Source organism: Saccostrea cucullata, unplaced genomic scaffold, assembly GCF_032062105.1.
Source record: "Saccostrea cucullata isolate Sc308-1 unplaced genomic scaffold, CSIRO_AGI_Scuc_v1 ctg63, whole genome shotgun sequence".
Lineage (NCBI taxonomy): Eukaryota > Metazoa > Mollusca > Bivalvia > Ostreida > Ostreidae > Saccostrea > Saccostrea cuccullata.
The window spans coordinates 245842-271927 of record NW_026933545.1 but is presented as its reverse complement, the minus strand read 5'-3'; the positions used below and the strand labels follow the sequence as shown (position 1 = coordinate 271927).

The 26086-nt window shown below is 33.1% G+C and overlaps 2 protein-coding genes across 3 annotated transcripts; one reads left to right on the top strand and one right to left on the bottom strand.

Moving 5' to 3' along the window:
- Positions 1 to 143: 143 nt before the first annotated feature.
- Positions 144 to 9310, bottom strand: LOC134238585 (uncharacterized). The gene is made up of 6 exons (XM_062720701.1): positions 9197 to 9310; positions 6863 to 6966; positions 1984 to 2078; positions 1443 to 1554; positions 898 to 1025; positions 144 to 602 (listed from the first exon to the last, which is right to left on the bottom strand). Exons 1-6 carry the CDS (start codon positions 9211 to 9213, stop codon positions 432 to 434), a joined length of 627 nt encoding a protein of 208 aa, XP_062576685.1. The 5' UTR covers positions 9214 to 9310; the 3' UTR covers positions 144 to 431.
- Positions 9311 to 12259: 2949 nt separating this feature from the next.
- LOC134238583 (FAD-dependent oxidoreductase domain-containing protein 1-like) lies at positions 12260 to 25136 on the top strand. Of its 2 annotated transcripts, none has more exons than XM_062720699.1 (11): positions 12260 to 12313; positions 14301 to 14517; positions 15121 to 15304; positions 15616 to 15745; positions 15991 to 16090; positions 18633 to 18727; positions 19238 to 19401; positions 19670 to 19815; positions 23015 to 23153; positions 23607 to 23711; positions 24231 to 25136. In XM_062720699.1, exons 2-11 carry the CDS (start codon positions 14309 to 14311, stop codon positions 24483 to 24485), a joined length of 1527 nt encoding a protein of 508 aa, XP_062576683.1. In that variant the 5' UTR covers positions 12260 to 12313; positions 14301 to 14308; the 3' UTR covers positions 24486 to 25136. The 2 variants fall into 2 exon arrangements, with proteins under 2 accessions (XP_062576683.1, XP_062576682.1); XM_062720698.1 differs by lacking the exon at positions 12260 to 12313 and adding an exon at positions 12359 to 12410.
- The last annotated feature ends 950 nt before the right edge of the window (positions 25137 to 26086 follow it).

Here is a 26086-nt window from a genome sequence, read left to right as displayed (position 1 = left end):
TTACCATTTTGCTAAGATTACAACAAGATATAACTGCGGGTTATTCCTAACGCCCTCTCTGTTAAGATTTTTTTATCTACAGAATATAGAACAAGAAACATGTCTTAAATTTACATTTAAAAAAAAACGCTTCAAGACCGTAATACAACACAAATTCATTGTATTTAAAAATAATTTAAGTATTGCATGCATTCGTGAATTAACAACAACATGAGTTTACAGATGCTAATGGAGATCATCACAAAGGGCAAGCAATGGCAGCCAACCAGAAACGGAACTTCTACCGCCAAAACCTCTCCAAATATGATTAATGTTTTGGAGTATTTCGGGGGAATCCGGTTATCTGTTGGACTGGTTAACAGAACAACACCTCCCGTCATTTAATAAAATAATGAATACTAAATGGCAGGGTATTCTTGGATACGCGAAGACTATCTATCTAGTTCATCCTCGCAATCATAGTAAGAAGTACAGCGTCTCCAAGAACACTTGTTACATCCTGAATACATGGCACAATGGCTGTGTTTGTTGTCACAGTCGTCATGGGAACGCCAGACACAGTGCGGGGCGCCGTCTGTTGGACATTCACCAGGAAGGCAGACCTGTTGATTGATATTTACAGAAATATTAATTATGAAATACTATTATTTTAAATATTAAAATTACTGGTATTAACTGAAAATTAAACAAAGTTTGTATTCAATCAACAAGCATAAAATTCGAATCTGCTCGAGATGATGACAGCATGTAATTTCCTAAAATTGTTTTCAATAACATTCGATAGATAAAATTTCAGATATTGATTTAACAATGTAAGAAGCCATCTTGAGAATGTTTACTGTATACCAAGTAAAAACAAGGGACTTAAAATGTTTTGAAAAATTCTTGGTAACTTACGGTACATCCGCAATTTTTCTCATATAGTCTCCTGAACAGATTTCTTCTTTGACATTTTGGGACATTGGAATAATCTTCATGCCAGTTACATTTGTTCATGGTTGGAGATCCAAAATTGTCAAATGTCCCTGTTGAAAAGAAAACCCCGGAAATCTTATTTACTGAATTCTAAACGAAACAAAATCTTCTAAAATAAAGACAGCCCTTAGAAACTTTTAACGTTAACCTTTGTCAAGTTTTTGCCCTTTGAGCTTACTAATTCGTTTAAATATAAAGAAAAATGTTAAAGTATTAATCTCTTTGGTTTACAAACTTTAAGCAAATACAACAGTACAAGTTTTGAAACATTTATAGTTTGGTCTAATGCCCCATTTCAGACTCTCAACACGGTAGCATGCCCCTCTCTAATTCTGTCTGTGCCATTATTTTTTATTCTCAAAATATAGTCAGCACTGACTCATAAATTAAATCAAAAACTGATGATCAGTGGAAGTTGGATATTTGTAAATTTTGTGGGAAAATGTAGAAAATAAGTCTTGTGTTACCTGTGAATATGGCTTTAAGGTCTTTTTCTACTTTGACGGCACACTCATCAAGCGGGGAAGGAGTTATCACTACTGCTATTGCTTTATCCTTAAGCTTTGACTTTGTTTTATCCTAAAAATGAATAGAGGAAAAAATACACTCATTGAAGTGTTGCTTCTGCCTGAAATATCTTACAGCACTTTTTTGAAGTAACTTACTTGTTTTCCCACAGAGCTTACTTTCATAAAAAAAAATCAAGGCAATGAATACAAACCATCATGGACATTATAAGAATTACAAATGTATTTCCCGAAGTTATCTCTCTTATCAAAGGGTCATTACACCTTAAATAAGTTTTCTCTTTACAAAGAGATATTTGAAAAAAAAAACTTTTAAAAAAGTATATTGGCTCAATCATTAATTTGTGGGAAAGCATAATTTGCATTAAATCTTGTTTTTGAATTTAGATTATCTTTGTTTTAAAAAAAAGGGGGGGAGAATCGCCATAAATGTAATCAACTGTATAAAATATTACTAAAAAAATCTTTTCAGACCACCTGCCTTGATGACTTTGTTGATATAGATCTCGTATTTTTGCTGAGCTTTTCCACTGACTCCGGTAAAATTCTGAGACCCCTGTACAGTTCCAAGAAAAGCTGAAATATAATATGAAAAAATGGTTATTTGTGTATAGTATGCAAAAGACATGCACTGTGACTTAAGAAATTTTTCCCAGGGTATTTAACCCCCACTTAGAATTTTTGAAAAAAAAAACCATGCCCGAAGATAAACTATTTCGTTGAGGATGTAGGGTTATTGGAAGGATAAGTGGTTTTCTTTAAGGTCAGACGAGACGTTCCTCAAAATTTGGTTTGTATATCTTCGTAATGTATGAAAAATATCAAAAATTTTAATAATATTTTGATTTCTAAACCAGTTTCTGAACGTTTTCAAAAAATTCAAATACTAAAACATTTGAAATTGGAAAAATTATTTTTCTTCCCCAAAGGATTATATAAGAAAATCTACCCCTGCTGTCTTGCAGAAATGCCTGGTAAGGTACCTCAATTTTTTTGTGAGTAAACATGTTTAAGTAGCAATACTTCAATGACAAACTCTCAGAAAAATTTATCTATTATTGAGGAACGTCTCGTCTGTCCTTAACATCTTGACACTCTCTGTAATATTTTTCGTAAGTGTCCTTGACGCGGGAGAAGGGTCGTGGGTCGGTTTTTTTTTTACTATTCAATATTATGTATAAATTTATCAACTCTGAAAATTCTAAGCGGAACTGAAGGCTGTACATGTTAAATTAATTTAATACATGTGCAACTACAATTTGTGCGTTACGCGTTTGTGCGTTAGTCAGAGTGATTTTCCAGGACGCAGGCGCAGATAAAACTGTATTTCAGATTACAGAGGGATTTTAAAACTAGTAAACATTTTCTGATTATTCAAGATTTTAGAGACTTTGCAGAATATAGTTTAGTCAGTTGACACAAAGCTTTTACATGTTTGTCATAAATAATGCCTTTGCAAAACGGAAATGATTCATTTAGCGGGCATATTTTAGGCAAATATAAATTCACTCAAACATGTGTATTATTTCAATATTTTGGTGATTTAAATTAGAGAAACTTAATTAAAATCGCAAATACAACTACATATAATTGGTATATCATTTGTTTCCTTACAATATCAAATACTAATCTTTTATAAAGATCATAATAGAAGACACTTTAATTGACATTTAAACCCAGCTATGATTTGTGTCAAGCAGAATGAGAGCGGAAATGGGCTACATGAAAAACACAAATGCAACATAAATGCAATCATGTCATTTTTCATGTAACGTTCTCCCCTCCCTCTTTCCCCGGCCCACTCCTCGTGTAGATAATAGGTCATCTATCAGCACTGGCACTCAACACACGGAAGACACAGTAGGCAATGTACTATTGGATGCGGGGTTCAATATTTTTAAAAACATCTTCATTGTTGAATAATATTATATTATTACAAATCCCACGGCTTACAATATGAGACAGGTGTGGCAGATTCCGTGTCATAATATTTTGAGTTCATTCGGATGTATGTAGTCGACATATGAACAAAAATGAGTATTATGTTGTGTAATTGGTTATGAATCTCGATGATATATTTCTGTTGAGTTGAAAGCAACATCATGAGTTTTTTCCCCTTCCCTTGTAAAAGAATAGATTCTACTTTAAAGGAATAGCGTCGCTAATAAAGGAGCACAATTAGTGCCTATCGTCATTCCAACAGGACGGAGTATCCAGAAGATACTTAGATATTGTCAATGAGAAACTCAAGCATCTTTTGATATCAACCTCTGAGTACTTGTATATAGAATCAGAAAGATTTCCAATAAAGTAATTAATCAAAATATGTAGATGACCAAACACAAGACAATTCTTATAATTACTGAATGACATTTACCAATCAATTAGTATTAATTTAATTAATAGATTTCACAGTTAGAATATAGGTAAAACATTTTAAAGAGAAATACATTGTCAATTTAGTAAAATGAAAAATATGCACTTTCTATTTAAAGAATAAATTGTAACAAAAAATTAATATGTTTTTGTTTATTAGAAATGTTCTACAACTTAAAATAACCGAGGATGTGGAAGGTTGACTTCGAAAGCATTGGAGAGACATTGATTTAATCTGTTCATTACTTAATCTAGCTTATTAGTCCCCTACCGGTATTTTTTTTTATTTTTCCATTTATAAATATGTTTTTGAATGTTTTTTTTTAATTTTTCCACTTCATTTTCTTAAAAACTTTAGAACATTTGAAGAACTACATGTGTACCTCTATTTTGAGTCTGTCATCGGATCAAGTTGGCTTTATGTTATACATGTACTTTGAAAAGTACTGAACTATTTTACAGTTGGACTAGGGATTTTACTATTTTTTGAAGGACCTTTTTGTGAATTTTTAATTTCCAATATACTTTAGAATCATCAACTGAAACGCCCCCACTCCACTCCCACCCCCACCCCCCAAAATATACCTCAAACTAGCAATTGTGTATATCGTAGGGGTAAGTGTATGTGAATTGAATCCCTATCCAATCTGCCTCGGCCTTTCCTAACGAATTTTTCATTTCATAAGATTTTTGTCCCCCGCTTTTTCGAAAGCGATGGGAAATTAAATCGCATTCGTCCGTCTGTCCGTCCGTTAGTCTTTATGTCTGTCATGTGAAATACCTGTGACAAGACCTTTCTAAATACACCAACTAACTGTGCACGATATTGGACTAATCATTTTTGAATTAAAAACATATTCAATATAATATAAGTACATTTAGTGTTATGCCTCCCTCATATAGTGAATCCACTAAAAAAATATATTGACCTGTATCAATCTATTCGACATATTAGCACGTTATCGAGAGAGTTCGCTCTCCTGGTTAAAATTCTTCTTTCCCACGCAATGTGCATTGTTATTAAGTATTTGTATTAATTATTGTTCTCTACAACTTTATAAGTTTTATGAGAATAAAGTCATTGTCATTGTCATTTTCATTGTCATTGCAAAAAAAGAGCAGCAAATACAAAGTAATAAATCGGAAATATTAATTTAAAAATTGTTGAGGATGTAATTAATTATTTGTTGAAGATCAAGGATTTTTAATTAGAGGCAGATGTTGTATATGTGTGGCACGTAGGCATTTTTATAACAAACATATTAATTGAAAAACAGCATTTGACATTTTATAACATGTAACAAGAAGGACGTAATCAGCAATTTATATAGTTGGAAATTTTACAAAACTTCTTAATTTTCACATGTCTAACTCAGCAGTATATTCTAGCATCTTGGGCTAGAATATACCCCCCCCCCCCAAGTATTGTTGTCTTTTCATAAAGAAATACGTTTTATATCACTTCTGTTTTTTTTTATCTTTATTTCTTATGCTGAATAATAGAAAAATGCAGTCATTTAGACTTGCTTACCCCTGATGTATAAGTCACTATTTATTTAAGTCAACATCATTTACTGTCTCACTAAAAGCAAATGGAGAAAATTGTAGTGGCAGGATGAGCAAATATTAATTAAACAGAACTATGTGTTCACATTGGTTCGAAATGAAAAACAAACAAACAAAACTATATCAAAAAGTGTGGAATTTACCATTGGATTTCATTATACCATTATCCATAGAAATCATTCTTCGATAATTTCACAGAATACATTTGTAAGATTGACAATTGTATATCGTTTAACGTTCCTCTCGAGAAATTTTCACCCATATGGATACACCACCACTTGCCGGTGGAGAGCTGCATTTTCTGAAAGGGGGCCTTATATGGCCCTTACCCTATATACTTCTTTTGACCTATACCCGGAATCTTAGGCCGTTGAGGAGGAAGGGATCTTTTTCGTGCCAGCATCAACTGCGACACAGGACCTAAGTTTATTCGGTCTCATCCGAAGGACCGTTCCTCAAGTCTCACAGTGGGATTAGGGCCCGCGACGTAAGGATCAACTCCTTACTTCGCGACTCTAGAGCAGACACTCTAACTACTGCACCACGCGGGCGAATATTTATTATCAACACAAATATAATAATGTATAAAAAATATCCATTACTAAATAGTTTGAAGGGACAAATGGATATAAAGTAACTATTGAGTTTATAAATACCATACAGTGTATTTGCGAGACATGTACAACATACACAGATAAAAGGTAATGGTCAAAAAGTCAAAATTAATGTTATTCAGGTGAAGGTCTTGTCAGGTGAAGGTCTTGTTACAAGCAATAAAAACGCGTGAAATATAAAAGTTCTTGTGCCAATTAAGTATAAATGGATAATTCATGGTATAAATATTCTTGACCATTTGACCTTGAGAGTTTGACCCACTTTTTAAAAAAACTTTAATCTTGCATGGTCATAACTTTTAAACAGTTAGAACTAGGGCTTTCATATTTAATTGGTGTATTCCTTGTTAAGATGTACTTCGTGTGACAAGAGTTTCCTGAGGTACCAACAATTTTAAACCTTTAATCTTGACCTTAGAGTTTCCTACTTTTGAAAACCTTTAAACTAAGCTATAACTTTTTAATCTTTGACCAGTGCAAGGGCTTTCTCACTTGAGTACTTTTTGTGATAAGTACATATGCTTCCCTTGTGTGACACCTATTTTGACCCTTTTATCTTAACCTTGGCCATAACCTTTGAATGGTTATTGCTAAGGTCTTTATATACCATAGGTTCATACCTTTATTTTAGTGGCTGCCAATCGTTACTTATGATCAGACCTTGGAGTTTGACTTGCAGATGAGAAACTTGAACCTTCGCCATAAACTGCTGAATGGGACATCAATATAATGTTTCACTAACACATTTTGTTTTTAAATTAAGTTATATTTACAAGTTTTTTTAGTGTTAAAAATTACACTCACCCCATTCTGCATCACAGATGACTGATTGGGGATGTTTTTCTTGGCAGCTACAGGTATAACAAACAATGATGAATCTGTAGATGAGCGCTATAAGCAAGTATATCCTAAAAACAAAAATCAAATAATTGTGTTCACGTGCACACTTTAGAGAACAAATACTAGTATGCCTGATATTTTAATTTTTTTATGATGAGAATGATAAACAGTAATCGAGAAATTAAAAATTTAACGTGGAGATGATCAATCACAGCAGAGAAGATAGTTTATGTCTTAGTAATATCTGGCTGGTATTAAATCACGAGGGATCCGGAATTCTTTTAAATAAAATTTATAAAATCATTAATTGCATTTCTGATGTATTTATTGGTACAATTTCCTGAGTAAATTCATAATAATTCAATTACAAAATAAGAATATATACATGTATCATGGTCATACCAACTCCTCTGGCGAATTTAAAGGGGGACAGGCCCCCTTTTTGTGTAAAAATATACATGATCATGATTGATTTAATGAATCATTTTTGTGTGTGTGTAGCTGTCGGTCCCATCCCTTACCCAAACTCAACCAGCCCCCTTTTTTTCAACTGCCTCACTCTCTGTTCCCCTTACATTAACTGATGCGTATTACATCATATAACAGAGAGGTTGGTACTATCATTTGTTCCCTAGGCTGTTGTTCAACGGGGGCAGAGCTCAATTTTTATCCCTTATTTTTTGTCAAAATACAGTCAAACTTTGTTATCTCGAACTTAGTGGGACTGAGAAGAAAAACTTCCAGATTTCCGATGATTAAAGATATCTAGTGAAAAATACTTAGAGAAAAGGTTTTTAAGACTTACAAACCAGTTTGATCACAGGTACTTGAGGACAGGACCCCCTCCCCTTTTTTCCGATATGATAGACCATGGGCCTTTTCGACTTTTTTCTCATAAATTGTCTTTCAATGAAATATTTGTGATAAAATCTATACCCAACAATTCAAAAAAAATGCACAAAAGAAATGTTTTTTTAAAATTTACCCTATATTCTATTCAATTTAATTTAGATATAAAGAGTGGGGTAGACATTTTATAAAATGTTTGCTTTAGCAAATTTTCTGAATTGATAGAATGCATTATATCACAAATGTGTTATCCATATATAATTTATGTGAAAAAAGTCTAAAAGTCCCGGGGTCTGATCAAAGAAGGGGGGGGGGGGGCTGTCCTCAAACACCTGTAATTTTGATGTATTATTCATGGTATTCAAAATACACGTATCCACAGGATACCGAAGTTCAACTTTACTCTGAAACTGTACTCTAAAGTATTTCTGTCCCTCATTATCCCTCAAAGTGAGGATAGTAGCGGATCAGATGCTTGGACCCAAGAAACATCATTGAAGGACTTTTTCATTCATGCATATAAAAACGACAAACTTTCTTTCCCTTGGGTATTTTGCTGTTGCCACGATGATAATTGTATATATATTGTTAGAATAAAGAAGACTGATTTAATTGGTTTATGGTACTCCAAAATTATGACTGGTGAAAAGATGTTTACCTTTCGCTTGTCACTGTGTGGGGGGGGGGGGGGGGGGGGGGGGGGGGGCAGAGCAAATCTAACGGAATAACCTCCCCACCCCCTATTTTCAAGACATATTTAACTGTTAATAATTACAAAAAGGGAAAGGAACGAAATCCTATATGAATATACATTATATTTCTATTGGTTCATTTATCAGATATAGAGCAAGTCTTTGTGCAAAATAGATGACAGTCAGTCCTAGGTGTTTTAAATTGAATTATATGCTAAAATTTACCACGATGGTGCACAAAACATGATAATAAAATGATAATAAAATGTTTAACATATAAGAATTACAGAACTGAAGGAACATTCATACGGGACATTCCTTGATTCATCGTCATTAATTCAATTACAACCTACGAAAATCGCAATTAGAACAGCTTATTTACATAAACCACGTACATTAGAAAATTCTTTGCCGCCCTAAATATTAATTCCTTCTTTTTTTCTAATTAAATACACTTGTTGGTGGATTGAGTAGGGACACAGTTTAAGTTTGACACATGACATTCCCGTTCATATTAGATTAAAGTATTGCGATATTTAGATCATAGATCTAGAAATACAGGGCATAAATTTTACTTTAAAGACAGATCACATCCTTAATTAATACCAGTGATAAAATATAGAACATAAAACGGTGATTTATCGATAATTTATACAGGCTGCCCAGGCAGAAAGAAATAAATAACCAAGCAAGAGAAAAAAAATTAAGAGAAGGGAATAAAAAAGGGGAAACAAAAGATATGAGTGTGAATTCTTACCGTTTTACGACAATCATCGTCTTAAAGATGCCAAAAATCCTGGGATGTCATATAAACTTTGGGATACAGATTAACCGCTCACATTACGCATTATCTGCCAAGAACCGCGAATGACGCTTAAAAAGTCATCAGTCATATATCATAAACTAATTCAAGCATACATTGTTTTGCATATCATTAATTGTTTATTATAAATATTACGTTAATAGTTGTTTCTGTCATGATTTTAGCTGTTTTAATTTATTCGTTATTATCATTTATTTATTCGCCCATACCTTGAGGTATATTTACTTAAATAATTTTCAGTTTCACCGCAGTTGATACATGTATATATACACTTTACTTGAGTTCGTGCTTTTAGTTTTATTGAATAAATCTAATAATGCATGCACTGTAATTGATGTTGAACATACGGTGGTATATTTAGGACACGCAATTATTTTTTTTAAATACCAGAAAAAAATTATCTTGTGAAAACGACATAATTATCTTGTGAAAACGAGATATTATCTTGTGAAAACGAGAAATTATCTTATGAATAATATAATATCTTGTGAAAACGACTTATTGTCTTGTGAAAACGAGATATTATCTTGTGAAAACGAGAAATTATCTTGTGAAAACGAGATAATATCTTGTGAAATGACTTATTATTTAAAACGAGATAATTGCTAAAACGAGATTTATCATTGCTGAAAAACGAGATAATTATGTTGTGAAAACGAGATAATTATCTTGTGAAAACGAATATTATCTTGTGAAAACGAGATAATATCTTGTGAAAACGTATTATCTTGTGAAAACGAGAAATTATCTTGTGAAAACGAGATAATATCTTGTGAAAACGACTTATTTCTTAAAACGTAGATAATGAAATCTTGTGAAAACGAGATATTATCTTTGAAAACGAGATACACTTGTGAAAACGAGATAATTATCTTGTGAAAACGAGATATTATCTTGTGAAAACGAGGAATTATCTCGTGAAAACGACTTATTATCTAGTGAAATTTCGGGATAAATTTTACTTTGAAAACGAGATATTATCCTGTAAAACGAATAATTAGTGATAAAGATAATTACTTGTGAAAACGGATAATTTATGAAAACGATAATATATAAAACGAGATAATATCTTGTGAAAAGAAATAATATCTTGTGAAAACGAGATAAGATCTTGTGAAAACGAAATTAAGAAAACGAGATATTAAACGGTGAAAACAATAATATCTTGTGAAAACGAGATAATTATCTTGTGAAAACGAGATATTATCTTGTGAAAATCATATTAACTTGTGAAAACGACATAATATTGTGAAAACATATAAACTTTGTGAAAACGACATAATATAATATCTCGTTTTCACAAGATAATATGTCATTTTCCAAGATAATAAGTTGTTTTCACTTAAATAATGTCATCAGTTTTCATATATCATGTTTTCAAACTATTATTCACAGCATACATTGTTTTGCATATATTAATTGTTTTCATTTAAATATTACAAGTTAATAAGTCGTTTTCACAAGATATTATCTGTTTTCACAAGATAATTTTCGTTTTCACAAGATATTATTCGTTTTCACCAGATTTAGGTATTTTCACAAGATAATAAGTCGTTTTCACAAGATAATATCTCGTTTTCACAAGATAATTATGTCGTTTTCACAAGATAATTTTTTTCTGGTATTTAAAAAAAAAAGAATTGCGTGTCCTAAATATACCACCGTATGAACAAACCCCAACTGATATTAAATAATTTTGTACTAAAATTTTAACTCCGAAAGAAAGACAACAACGAATACACATTTGAAATAAAAGTCATAGCTCCACTAAATCAAAAGTTATGGGCAAAGTTAAAGTTTTTGTGACGGACGGACAAACTGCTGCTGACGGACGAATGGAGAGACGGTCAGATGAATGAGATTTAATGTCCCCTCGCTTTCGCAAAGGCGGGGGACAAAAAGCATCTCTATACTGTCCGATACCGAGCCTTGGTAACGTTTAACCATGCGTGGATCTAGAGCCCCCCCCCCCTTGAAAAGTGCACGTGCCCCCCCCCCCCCCGAAAAAGATGACCCTCCTTTGAAAACACAGATTTGTATTGAGTTGTAATGAAAAGTCAAAGATATGAAGCTTTATACATACCCACCCACACCCCACACCCCACCTCCCAACGAAATAGGTTTTCTACTTTTAGGAAAGTAGTTATCAGGGTTTCTATTATTTTGTATTTTTTTTAACGTTGCTTAGTTGTCAAAAATTTCTGGGGATGGGTTTATTGACTGGGGTGGAATCCCCCCCCCTGGAAAAATTTCCTGATAACCATCACAAAATATCATTTTTGAAAGAAAGAAAAAAACGAAAAAAGAAAGAAAGAAACGAAGAAACAATAAATGAAAAATTTAATGAGTGAATGAATTAATGCATGTAAATAAATAAATAGATAGATAAATAAATAAATAAGTAAATAGATAAAAATATGTATAATTGCGTTTACAAAAAATGCTATATATTGATATATTTTAATTGACATCATAAGCATTACAGGTCGGAATTTACAAGCAACGGTATTAAAAGTGGGAGGGGGGCAACGCCCCCCCCCCCAAATCGTCCCCCCCCCCCGAAAGTACGCTGTAAACCTTACAGAAACATAAAGTTGGTAACAGATTTTGCGGGTAAATTAACAGACGAACAGATTTGCATGACTCAGAATCTTCATGCATGCTCGAAATGCTAGGGATTTGCCAACATGTTGCCATTGGATAGAAAACTATTCACTGTACAGTGTACAAGGGCTTAAATTTTATTTAAAATAGTATATTATTAATAAGATTGAAATTAACCCCTTTTATCCTTATTTTCCATGATATTGTTCCTACCAGAGCAAGATTTTCAGTTTGACTTAAATGATTATATGGAGTGAGGATATCACATCAGATGTCTGTCAGAGTTTTGTTTTCATTTTTTTTGTAATATGCTTTAATCTTGAATAAATCTTGAATAAAATATTTCGAGTCGCTTTTAATTAGATCCAGGCTGAACTGCTCTTCGGGGTGTTTTTCCGGAATATCTCAATGGTGTGTTGTTTTGGATTCCGTCATTTAGTGTGCCTAGTAAGTTTCCTACATGAAAAACAAACAAACACCTGCGAAAAACTTTTACTACTTTAAGAATTTAATACGATTAAAAAACACTGTCAAGTTGTAAATGGTACAGTATTATCTTTGCTAGCTAAATCTAAATTAGTAGACAATTAATCAGACTGCTTTTAAATGCATTTCTTACCACTTTAATGTAATTTTTTGGCCTTCTCTGTTAGCAGCTGGTTAGTGTTAAGCCTAATAGGAACTCCTTTTCTACTCTATTAAGTGTGTACATTGCAATAAACTCCTTGTCATTTGTCAATTTTGCCTTTATATCCATGCTAATATGTTTTACAGTGTGACCATTGGGGCGAGCGCAGTAATTTACTCTCAAAAACCTATACACAAATTTTACTTGCACTGTCTACATGGTCTATCCTCAGTTCATTAAAAATAAGAGACATATCAATAAGAAAAAGAAATCAATTCCCAGGCATTGGGCTGGAGATTCTGAAATTCTCGGAAGTTTCCGACAAAATTGGAAATACACAAGCCGTGTAAGTGACGAAAGTATGATGTCAAATATGGTCCTGTTGCCTTTGGATGTAGGATATCGCAAACGATAGTTTTGTGGCATGGAGATTGCATTAAAGAGGAACAGGACCTTTACCTGAAAAAATTCCTGTCAATGAATTTTTTCGTATTTTTTATATTACTGATTTAATATGTACTTAACATTTTAAAACGGTCCTGTCCTGGGATTTCTTGACTTATGTAAAAGATATCGCCCCACAAATACCGCCCTGTTTAGAGTTTGTATGGAGTTTAGATACTTCATGTTTACGGGCCCATAACGGAGTCCATAATGCAAATTTTTACGCCCAAACGATAAATGTGATAGATAACACTATATACTCAAATATTTCAGAATATTCATAGTGTTTAAATTATCTGAAAGCAATTGTTTCAATTTTATATAGTATTTGGGTGGGATAATTTCTTATTTTTCAATCAGCTTCAACGACCAAAACCTCATTTGGAAAAAATTCTGTCAATAAATATTTCTAAATTTACGATTGAATGTCAGTCCTTCATCGTAATTATTCACTGCATAAATATCACAGGGTGAAGCTTACCTCAATATCGCACAGGACATCGTTGAATTAGACGTAAGCATGATAAAAACGCTTCACGTTTGTATTTTCCAAGTGCGGGAAATCAATTGTGATGTCACACGAAAACATAAACATTCAAAATTATCTAAATAGAGAGAATCTCTGCTACTAAACACGAAAAAATATTAATTAAAAAAATCTGCTTCAGAAATGTATCATGATACATTGACTGTGACCTAGCTGTTTATTATGAAATAAAACTGATCATGACGGGTGTGTGTACTTGATCTCGCTGCACTGACAATTCAAACACTACGTCTATGACGTCACTGACGTCAGATTGCAGGGTAAAGAGAAACCAATGTGTGGACTGGGCAACTTCACAATTTCTAAATGATGGCAAGATCTTTAAAAAGTTTATTAATAATAATTTCTAAAATTAAATGTTTTGAAAACAATTTTAGAATTTGGAAGAAAATTACACAATAACTGTTGATTTTAACAACGTTTAAGATGTATATCATCACCGATTATGATGTAATATGTCTTTTTAGTCATGTGACATGTTCCCTGTCTCCCCTTAAATCGTTGTTTGTAATTTTGTTATTAATAAGTAAGTTGTTGCTATGTTTAACATGTTTAAACTATCATGTTGTTATGCACCGCAAAGGATTATTGGGAGTTTGGAATCTTTTCACGTGGACTCATAAAAATTTCTTGGAACAATGTGCAGATTTCAACCCAAATTTCCTCTGTTCGTACACATTAGTCTATTGTGCTCGCTACACGAGCAGTGCTTCACGCCACCTCGCTGCGCTCACTATTATGTTTTATTTATATATTTTTGTTTTATTTCTCTGTTAAGATAATCAAAATTTGAATGTAACTCGATCTAATTTCAGAGATCGTAATGAGGCTAAATCACAGAAAGCTGTTGACCTGTCACTTATGCAGACAATTCAGGTCAATCTTAGCACAGAAACATCCCTCCGCATCAGTCACTGGGGTCCGATCCCTCTCTGATAATAAGAAGGGAAATGGTGGCAATTCATATGAAGATGATTACATTTATGATGAAGAGGGCAATGAAAAAATCCGGCCTGGAGGTGGAAAACCAAGGTATATGCCAAATTTTTTTTTTAAAATGTGCAGACTTGTCAAAATCCATTGGCCTTATCGGCAAGGATGGTAAAAATTTGTCTGGATCAATGATTTTTAAAAAACTGTGGTCCAAATGACTGAAAATATCAATGTGACACAGATTTTAAAAAGGTTGGGATCAGGATGCAGCTGTATGTCACAAACACAGAAGAAATGGCTGCACAATGTCGTGGTGACAATGGTCAATTCAATTTGTCATAGTAAAGATCATTATATCTCTTATCAAAGACTCTCTATCCAAAGAAAAGAAACTTGTAAGATAAAAGGCTGTGGAAAATAATACCCTTGGCATTTTGGTGCTGTTATTTATTTTCCTTTCTCAGCATCAAAATAAGGTTCAAGTATCTGGTCTGTGTGGGTTACTCGTAAATTGTGTATTGTGTGAAATGAAAGTGACTTAATTTGCTTTGGGATTGAATATGTCAAATGCTGCCTTGATTTATAGATGTGTTCATTACAAGGGGATGCTTTGTTTTGCAGTGCGCTTGTTGAGATTTAATTTAGTAATTAAAGTAAATGTGTATTATTATCTTTACTTTATAACTTTATTGTTTTTTACAGGGACCTGGGTAAAGTTCTCAAAGATTCCATATCCAGAGTCCTCTCCTCAAAGCAGGACATTCCGCGGACGACCAATGTGGCTATCGTTGGAGGAGGATTGGTGGGGTCTGCAGCGGCCTTCTTCACTGCACACAAACAAAAGAAAAATGAACACAGTATTGTTGTCATAGAAAAAGATCCCATGGTAAGATTGTAATGCAAGCTAAAAGGGGATCTAGAATTTATTCATAAGATAAATAAAAACAAAGGGGGAAACAGAGTATACTTGCTTCTTGATTCTGTATTCTAAGTTTAAACATCGCCTGAAACCAAGGGTGGATCTTGCTTTTTTGTAAGAGAAGGGAGACAGACTGAGGATTTCCAATGAGGAAATTTATATTACACAAAATGAAAATATTGAAATATGATTAACCTAATCTTTTTTTTGTTAAAAAATGGTTAAAAAGACTTTGTTTGGCTAAAATTGTTCTGCATAGTGCTTATCTTTTTTTTCAGTACACAAGAGCTTCCTCCTCGCTATCAGCTGGAGGAATAAGGCACCAGTTTAGTGTACCAGAAAATGTCCAGATGTCCATGTTTACCACAGACTTTCTCAGAAACATCAAATTCTTTTTAGGAGAGTTAGGTAAAGCATCTGAACACTGTGTATTTCCCCAAAAAATATTATATGTACATTATATATAAAATTTCTGTTAAAAATATTGCAATATGACTTGTAAAAAAGGAATAATAAGTGATTTCATAATGCTAAATAGTCCATTTTGTATATTATGATCATTTTAACTCCAAAAAGGTTACATTTTTGAAATTATTTTCTTCTAAAATTAGTTTTGGAGAGAAGAGAAACTACTCTCTATTTTTTTTATATAGATGAGGCACCTCCTGATGTGCAGTTTAATCACCATGGTTACTTGTTCCTAGCACCTCGAGAGAAATCTGCAAAATTGGCTGAACTAGTGAAGATGCAAAAGTAATATTTACATGTAGTTTTGGCGAAAAGAGAGTTATTATACCTGCATTTTCTAAAGAAAGTTTGGATATATTGTTGTTACCCTGGTCATTTTTCTTACTGGTACATATTTTCAAACCAAAGTTAATCCACAATTTAAGCAGTATTTATACATGATTTATTAAATTTTATGTTCTATCGTTAAAACAATATTGTCCCATTGACCCATTGAGGGCTTGTCCTAAGACTTAAGATTATTTTAACTAATAATTTATTACCTCTTATGAGGTCAACATGGTGAAAGGTCAGGTCAGTTAAGTGAGAGGTCAAGGGACATTTTTTTTGCCATGTTGAGAGCAAAAGGGATAGCGTTGACCTCATAAGGGGTAATTACATGTATCATGTTTTGTTATATTGATATTAGATGAAACAGTTTTTTTTTTGTTCTAATTTTTAGAATTGTGGATGATTTTTTTTTCTAAAACTGACTTCAATCACTGAGTATGGAATTCACAACCTTAATACAATAAAGCTTAATTCACATTTGAAAGATGGGTACAGTCCACTAATTGTTTTCCCATAGGCGACAATGTTAACATTTCTTCTCATAGCGATGTCTCTAATTTTCGTTCAGAGGTGAGTGACCCCTCAAATCAAAGCACGTCAACTTGTCTTTCCTTGGTTAAAATCTCAAGGTGGCATGTCAGATTCGTTTTCCGGCAAAATGCATCTGTCTGCGCCACTCTGCGGGAACCTCTAAAAATGAAAGTGAAAGTATGGGAATTTCAGAGTTCTCACTGGCGTTATAATGCACAAAATAATTTGGCTGATCTTCTTGATAAATTACATTTGCCAAACTTTTTTGGTAGGAAAGATACTCCTTATCAACAAGTGTGAGGCTCAGTTCAGTACATCTGCACAATCTTTTTTATGCAAGTCTGCAAATTAAGGAACTTGTAATTTTTTCTGCACTACTTTCCTCTCCTACCGATTCTAAAAATAATTAGTGGGATGTACCCAGATCATTTATTATAGTTTAGTTAAAACCAATTTGAAAAGCATGAAAGAAATGTTTTTGATACGATGAGTTTTTTGTTATTACCAATATACCTTGATCAAGGTCAAAATCTGGCAAATGAGCTTTACTGGTCAGAGACCAGAAGAGCTTATGTGTCGTGGCGTCCGTCCGGCTGTCTAGCTGTCTGTCTGTCTGTAAACAATTTTTCAAAATGCTACTTCTCCTACAGTTTTGGTCTGATTTCAATTTAACTAAGCACACAAGTAGACTACACTAAGATACATAATTCTGTATATCGGTTTTTGATTTCGATAAACGGTGTTGCCATGGTTACTAAAAATAGAAATTTCTCTGAAATTTCTTTTCAAAATGCTACTCCTCCTACAGTTTTGGTCTGGTTTCAATATAACTTGGCACACAAGTAGACAACACTAAGATACATAATTCTCTTTATAGGTTTTTGATTTCGATAAACGGTGTTGCCGTGGTTACTAAAAATAGAAATTTCTGTGAAATTATTTCAAAATGCTACTCCTCCTACAGTTTTGGTCTGATTTCAATATTACTTGGCACACAAGTAGACTACACTAAGATACATAATTCTGTTTATCGGTTTTTGATTTTGATGAACGGTGTTACTGTGGTTACTAAAAATAGAAATTTCTGTAAAATTCTTTCAAAATGTTACTCCTCCTACAGTTTTGGTCTGATTTCAATATAACTTGGCACACAAGTAGACAACACTAAGATACATAATTCTGTGTATCGGTTTTTGATTTCGATGAACGTGTTGCCATGGTTACTAAAAATAGAAATTTCTGTAAAATTGTTTCAAAATGCTATTCCTCCTACAGTTTTGGTCTGATTTCAATATAACTTGTCACACAAGTAGACTACACTAAGAACATAAAGAGACTTTATCAAGGATTTATTCTATTTATTGCTGTTGTAAAGTTCCAAAGTACTTTTCTCTTCTTTTGCTATAAGTACAAACCAGTAGAGCTTCAGTCTCAACAGAGACTTCTGGTTTATTTTTTTGTCTGTAGTCTTTTAACTTAGTTTCAAGTTTTTGCAAGGTTTCAACTGATTTATTAAAAATACTTTCATTTTCAGTAACATGCATTGTTATTAATTAACAATTTACACTTCTGTGGTACAGTGAAATTTGTAATAAATAAATGATAGATATTATGATGCCAAGATCTACATTATTCTGTAAAATAAACATACAAAGCACAGTTTCTAATGGCATGTTTTTAACCATATTGTTACTATTCTTTGCAGAAAGTAATTAAGTTTAATTTGAATGAATTTTTAATTAACAGTTTCTTATTTACCAGTCGATATTGTTAATATCTCGGTCATCATATAACACCCAATATATCCTAGATCTTGGATATATAAATGAAATTGCTGTAAACAGTATTTTTTGCGGTCATATATGATTAAGTTTAATTGGCTTTCTTATAATCCAATCAAGTTTGAGTTTCTCAATAATGGTGTAAAAACATATTATGATGTTATTGGTTTGTTTTATTTTTTCAGGTATTTAGGTGCAGAGGTTGAGCTCTTTTCAGCAGGCATGCTCAAAGAAAGGTTTCCGTGGTTGAATCTTGATGGAATAGAAGTGGGTTCTTTAGGTATAATCAGAAAGTCACTGTGTTTGGGACAATACAGTAAAACTTGTTTAGTACAAACAGGGATATTGCGAATTCACGGATATAGTGAAGTTTTCTTTGATCCCCAACTGAAAATAATATGAAATTTCTTATACGGATATAATGAATTACAGATATAGTGAATTAATTTAACAGGTCCCAGTAACTTCATTATAACAGAGTTTTTCTGTACCTAACACTTGTTCAATATAAAAATAATCTTTCAAATCAACAAGAAATTTGTGGGTAGAAGATGTGGTTTTAGTTTATCAACTAGAAACTAAAGTGAGCTGCTCTGATCAACGAATGTTAGACATACCCCAATGGATATTTATTAATTAAGTGCATTGCTTATTGCCATGTGTGTATATATTTCTAAGTATTCAAATAATGTGCATTTTGAATGTTATATCTACACTGACTTTTAAAAAAATCCACCAAATATTGTGTAGGCCAGATGAAATACAATTACAGTATTTCGCCTTTATGCAGGTTTACATGGAGAAGGGTGGTTTGACCCCCATTCTCTCTTGGCTGCTCTAAAGAGGAAGAATTTAAGTCTGGGTGTCCAGTATGTTGATGCTGAAGTTGTGGGATTTACTAAGAAGTATGATAAAAAGGGAGTCTCAGATCGCTACATGTTAGCCTCCATAATCGTGAGTCTGACCTTTCTTTCTTATATGCTTTCTTTCTCGAGTTGAAAAGTTTACATGTATTTAAATTATACAAGTGTCTTCTGTAATAAACTAAGACTTCATACTACTTGTTTACAGAATTATAAATTTGAGCTTTTATTTAAACTGATATCCCTCTAAAGTCAACAACAACCTAGAAGATGCTGAATGTTTATTTCCAATCCTTTAGTAAGAAATGTTATTTTGTAATTTTAATAGTAGAAGTTTTCATTCTGTTCTTCTATGGCAGTCAAAGGATGCAGATGGTGCAATGTATGAGACAACATGTGGTCAGGTGGTGAATTGTGCTGGACCCTGGGCAGCAGAAGTAGCAGAGATGGCAGGAGTTGGTACAGAACAGGGGCTTCTGTCCATCCCCTTACCTGTACGACCAAGGTAAAACTGTAATTATCACCTGTACAACCAAGGTAACCATTCTATACTCACCTGTACAACCAAGGTTAACATTCTATCCTCACCTGTACAACCAAGGTAAACATTCTATCCTCACCTGTACAACCAAGGTAAGCATTCTATCCTCACCTGTACAACCAAGGTAAACATTCTATCCTCACCTGTACAACCAAAATAAACATTCTATCCTCACCTGTACAACCAAGGTTAACATTCTGTCCTCACCTGTACAACCAAGGTAAACATTCTGTACTCACCTGTATAACCAAGGTCATCATTCTATCCTCACCTGTACAACCAAGGTTAACATTCTGTCCTCACCTGTACAACCAAGGTTAACATTCTGTCCTCACCTGTATAACCAAGGTCATCATTCTATCCTCACCTGTACAACCAAGATAAACATTCTGTACTCACCTGTACAACCAAGATAAACATTCTATACTCACCTGTACAACCAAGGTAAACATTCTATCCTCACCTGTACAACCAAGATAAACATTCTGTACTCACCTGTACAACCAAGATAAACATTCTGTACTCACCTGTACAACCAAGATAAACATTCTGTACTCACCTGTACAACCAAGATAAACATTCTGTACTCACCTGTACAACCAAGATAAACATTCTGTACTCACCTGTACAACCAAGATAAACATTCTGTACTCACCTGTACAACCAAGATAAACATTCTGTACTCACCTGTACAACCAAGATAAACATTCTATCCTCACCTGTACAACCAAGGTAAACATTCTGTACTCACCTGTACAACCAAGGTCATCATTCTATCCTTACCTGTACAACCAAGATAAACATTCTGTACTCACCTGTACAACCAAGGTAAATATTCTATCCTCACCTGTACAACCAAGGTAAACATTCTATCCTCACCTGTACATCGGAGGTAAACATTCTATCCTTACCTGTACAACCAAGATAAACATTCTGTACTCACCTGTACAACCAAGGTAGACATTCTATCCTTACCTGTACAACCAAGATAAACATTCTGTACTCACCTGTACAACCAAGGTAGACATTCTATCCTTACCTGTACAACCAAGATAAACATTCTGTACTCACCTGTACAACCAAGGTAAACATTCTATACTCACCTGTACAACCAAGGTAAACATTCTATCCTCACCTGAACAGCCAAGGTAAACATTCTATCCTCACCTGTACAACCAAGATAAATATTCTATCCTCACCTGTACAACCAAGATAAACATTCTATACTCACCTGTTCAACCAAGATAAACATTCTATACTCACCTGTACAACCGAGGTAGACATTCTATCCTCACCTGTACAACCAAGGTAAACATTCTATCCTCACCTGTACAACCAAGGTAAACATTCTAGCCTCACCTGTACAACCAAGGTAAACGTTCTATCCTCACCTGTACAACCACGGTAAACATTCTATCCTCACCTGTACAACCAAGATAAACATTAGGGAGGTTTAGTTACATGTTATGCGACAAACTTGAACGGGTGACGTCATCAATTGTTGTGTTCTCAGACGTCATGATGTCAAATCCGACGTGTAGCTACAAGTCTAGAACGTGTAATACACTGTTTACACGTAAGACGTAAATGGGTGAAGTTATGGATTAAATTCTTTATTTTTTGATGCAGTTGATTGATTTTTGTGCACTAAAACAAGAACACTAGTCTATCTAAAAAAATTAATGAATGATGGTTCGATGATTCCATCAAAGTAATTTTCATCAATGAAAAGTTAAACTCAAACTGATACCAAACAGCATGTTTATTTTGTACGCAGGATTCATTTGAAGAAGACCTGGCCCGCCAATGCACCAAATATAAATTCATGGTTTCTTGGTGATTTTTCCCTTTCTGTTATTTTTATTAAAACCTATTTTAACACCTCTATATTCTTTATTTTTTTTTATAATAAAATATTTTAGAACTATTATATAACATCCACTGGCACTAGTGACATAACAAAAAATATAACCCCTGGCCTAATAAGTTATAGGTAGTAGGCCTATGTGTAACGTCAAGTGCTTGTTGTGCTTGTTGAGATTGTATTTCATTAACTATTTTTTTTTCTTTTGTACTATCACTTGTAAAGAACTAGAGCAGATGCGTATTTAAAAAAGGGGGGCGGTGTCTGATTTTGGTTTTAACAAGGTATTGATGTATTAAACTTTATTCCATGCCTCCTTTCTAGACATTATTATGACTGAGCCTTCACATTTAATCATTTTCAAAAGGTTTTCTTTTGCCCCCCCCCCCCCCCTTGATCCTCCACAAAGTGTGAAATCTGGTCGTTTTTTATCATCAATTAAATAATTTTTATGATTGCTTCCATTTTTAAAGTGATGCAGAATTAAAAGCTTAATTGTCCTGTAGAGATACTAGTTGACAAAATATTTAGAGCGATTCACTTCATTGAGATGACAATATATATGATAATTTTTCATAGTTTATGATATTTATGACAAGAGTAAGTATAAATTCCATCTCACCATTGATTTGTCTAAATTAAAAATAATAGATACAATGCCGTTCAATTTATTTACTGTTCAATCACGAAATTTGCATACGTACACGAGTACGTATAACTAAATCATGTTATTGACGTTGACGTCAAATAGAACGTGTACATCAATGTTACGCGTACATGTTGTTACGTCACTTGTTACTAAACCTCTCTATTCTATACTCACCTGTTCAACCAAGGTAAACATTCTATACTCACCTGTACAACCAAGGTTAACATTCTGTCCTCACCTGTACAACCAAGGTAAACCCTGTAATGAAGAACCATCCTTACAATCAAGACAAAATCATGTACATTGTCTTACCTGTAATACCAAGATAATTTTTCTATGCATTATTTTACCTTTAATACATGCAATGTAAAGATGTCTTTTATCCCTTTGCCTTAACAAGGAAGGTTAACATTCTATCTATTAAAGGTACCTTACCTCCTTTGAGGAATTTATGATAAAATATTTGTTACATTGCTATATCCATGTGTAGCATGACAACTGTTCTCAACTGTTCTGGCAAAAGTTCTCTTCAATTATTGACACTTTGATACTTGTACAGCTGTACCATGTATCTGTCCCTACTCATATTGTGCTATGTAAATAACTAAATAGATTTCAGATGATTGATAGTAAATATTATTGATTTACAGGAAGAGGTTTGTGTACGTCTTTCACTGTCCTAATGGCCCTGGTATCAGTACACCTCTAACTGTAGACACGACAGGGACATACTTCCGGAGGGAGGGGCTGGGAGGCATGTATATATGTGGGGCATCTCCAGAATCAGAGGTATGTCTGGTAGTGCCTTTCTTTGAGGTAAACGGTTTGACTAAGCCAGATCCTACTACCGGTATTTCACTTCGTTGTATGTACACATGTACATACGGTGAAGTCAAAGAGTAAGGTCTGGCTTTAATCAGACTGTGAGGAGAACACCTTTTCAGGTGTCCAAATTCAACAGACCATTAGATATCATTGTTACAAGCATATTACTTGTATGATGATTAAAATCAGCTGTTCTGATCAGAACAGCTGATTTTAATCAGGTTGAAAGTAAACTTTCAAAATATTTGTGATTAACAAGGGGTGTGTCAGGGACAGAAGTTTTTTTTTTTTTTTACTTTTGTAGCTTGAAAGATTGCTACACATGTAATTTCTACACCTTAGAAAAATTCAGTATGTAGTAACTTTGTAAGCACCACACTCTCTGATAAATGCAAATGGTGATTGATAATATTTCAGGCCGAGGAACCATCTATTGATAATATGGATGTTGACTATGACTTCTTCAATGAAAAAATATGGCCTAGATTAGCTCACCGAATTCCAGCATTTGAAAATATCAAGGCAAGTATGGCAAATATTCCACAACTGTACATACAGAAAATGAGAAAAGAAATAAATTATTATTAGATAAACAGAATACAGAAGTCAATGTATCTTTCAATTCTATCAGGATTTTCAGTAAATTAAAAACATAATTTATCTTTAAAGAAAAGCCATTCCCCAACCCATTTGTTTATAGAAAGTGTTGAGGGCCAAAAAAAGAAAGAAAAGGTTTATTACACCTGTAAAATGAATTAATTTTTATTTAAATTGACTGTTTCAATAACAGTGTATTTATCAGATATAATACAGTATGAGTTCCTTTAGAAACATTTATTAATGCATTGCAAAAGGGGGTTAATAAATGTCTCTGTAGTATGTTACTGATTTATTAATAAACTAAAAAAAAAAATAGCACTGTAATTATGTTGTCCATTTTGGCATACATTACACATTGATTTCTTTTTGAATGGGTAGTCATTATATGGAAATTAAGATGATGAATATGGAGTAAATTTTTGTCTATTTATCTTATTTCAGTTAAAAAGTGCTTGGGCAGGTTTCTATGACTACAACCTCTGGGACCAAAATCTGATTATAGGACCACATCCAATGATACCAAACTTTTATTTTGCCAATGGAATGAGTGGACACGGCCTTCAGCAGTCAGTCTGTATTGGAAACGCCATCAGTGAAATGCTGTTGAAGCGAAAGTACAAATCTGTGGACCTAAGTAGATTCTCATTTGAAAGGATTATTGAGGGAGAAAAAGTGTGTGAAGATTTTATTGTGTGATATCTTATATAATATCAATGGCTTTCTTGTGATCAAATTTTATGGAATTCATACTAGTCCTTGAGCCATTATATTCAGACTGGTCATTTATGGCAAAAAAATATACCCAGGGGGTAATAATACACTGTACATTAGTAGAATCTCGGGCACCACCTATTTCTGCCGTAGAGAAATATTGAGAAGGGAGATAACTTAAAACTTTGCATTTGAAGTTGGAAAAAATTGAATTATTCCCCTTTATATTGTAAAAAAAAAAGTAGTCTAAGAAAGACAACTCTTGCATTAAAAACCCTTACCTGTTTCATTTTTTGCTCAAGAAACAAAGGATTTTTTCCTTGTCTTATCATCATTTTTGTTGAGATGTTTTACAATCATTACACAGATTTTTTGTCAGGGATATGATTACTCATCCTCAATATTTTATGCCAGCAAGTTTTTTAACTTCTATACATAAAAAAAAATGTACTTAATCAAGCATAACATCACTGGTCTGGGAATTTTGTTATAAAAAGTCCATGGTTTAATATCATTATTCACATTGAATGGTGTTTTAAGTTTATCAGTTTTAACTTTATAAGATTTTTTGTTTTCTTTGTTTGTTAGAATGGGCATTTTATATTTTGAACTAAGATTTAATGTATGCTAATTTTTGTCATTAAAATATCTTTATTAACAAAAGAACAGCATTTTCATTTTCTGTTAATTAATCATGTTTGAAATAAGACAATTAAGATACACAATATTAAATCAGTTAATATGCACTGTACATCCCTAATACTTTTAAAACGTACCAAACCCCCACAAAATATAATCCCTTAATATAAATTTAGTATACAGATATATCAGATGAATATCTAGGTCAAGTTCTGTTTTGGGTACGGTTGCACCATTTTTGACAGAGTTATTCCCCTTAGAGTTAGAAAAATTCCATTTGTTTGCAGTTTCCGTTCATTTTCTTTGCAGAGGTTGCACATACTGAAATGAAATTTAGTATACAGATTTATCAGATGAATATCTAGGTCAAGTTCTGTTTTGGGTATGATCTCGCTATTTTGAACAGAGTTATGCCCTTTTGGACTTTGAAAAATTCCAATTTGGGGGGGAGGGGGCATAAGTGTTTTACAAACATCACTTGTTTTAACCGATTTTGCAATTAATAGGTAGGTTGACGTCGATACAGTGTGTTTTTGACGCGATGATCAACTGAAGCTCTTGAAGAAAGGGGTAATGAAAATGCTATTAAAGAAAAAGTAATAAACATACACTCTTAAAATTTAAAACATAAACATTTGAGAATATCTTCATTATTTTTATCATGTTTTCATATAAATCCTTTGTGTCTGTCATATTTTGCAGTACTCTTTAAAAACAGGAAAATTCGTTAATTTTTGGCATTTTGAGATGCCCCTTCTGGTAACAAGACGGTAGAATTTTGTGTTTCATACATATAATGTATAATATACTATTACTCATCATATATTATAGTTTGAACAAAAAGTCTATTGTAGTATTTGTATAATTTGCTTTAAAGTGCTAAAACTTGGCATTTTCCTCTTATAATCCTATAGTAAATGTGCCTATATTTTGAGACAGTCCCTTAA

What these genes read in the sequence shown, in the direction of transcription:
- LOC134238585 (XM_062720701.1), bottom strand. An exon ending in ATATCAACAAAGTCATCAAG is followed by an intron (nt 1,555 to 1,983) that starts GCAGGTGGTCTG and finishes ATTCATTTTTAG; the next exon opens with GATAAAACAAAGTCAAAGCT. An exon ending in AGAAAAATTGCGGATGTACC is followed by an intron (nt 603 to 897) that starts GTAAGTTACCAA and finishes ATCAATCAACAG; the next exon opens with GTCTGCCTTCCTGGTGAATG.
- LOC134238583 (XM_062720699.1), top strand. Translation starts at nt 14,309, where the DNA reads ATGAGGCTAAATCACAGAAAGCTGTTGACCTGTCACTTATGCAGACAA. An exon ending in CCTGGAGGTGGAAAACCAAG is followed by an intron (nt 14,518 to 15,120) that starts GTATATGCCAAA and finishes TGTTTTTTACAG; the next exon opens with GGACCTGGGTAAAGTTCTCA. An exon ending in CCCTTACCTGTACGACCAAG is followed by an intron (nt 19,816 to 23,014) that starts GTAAAACTGTAA and finishes ATTGATTTACAG; the next exon opens with GAAGAGGTTTGTGTACGTCT.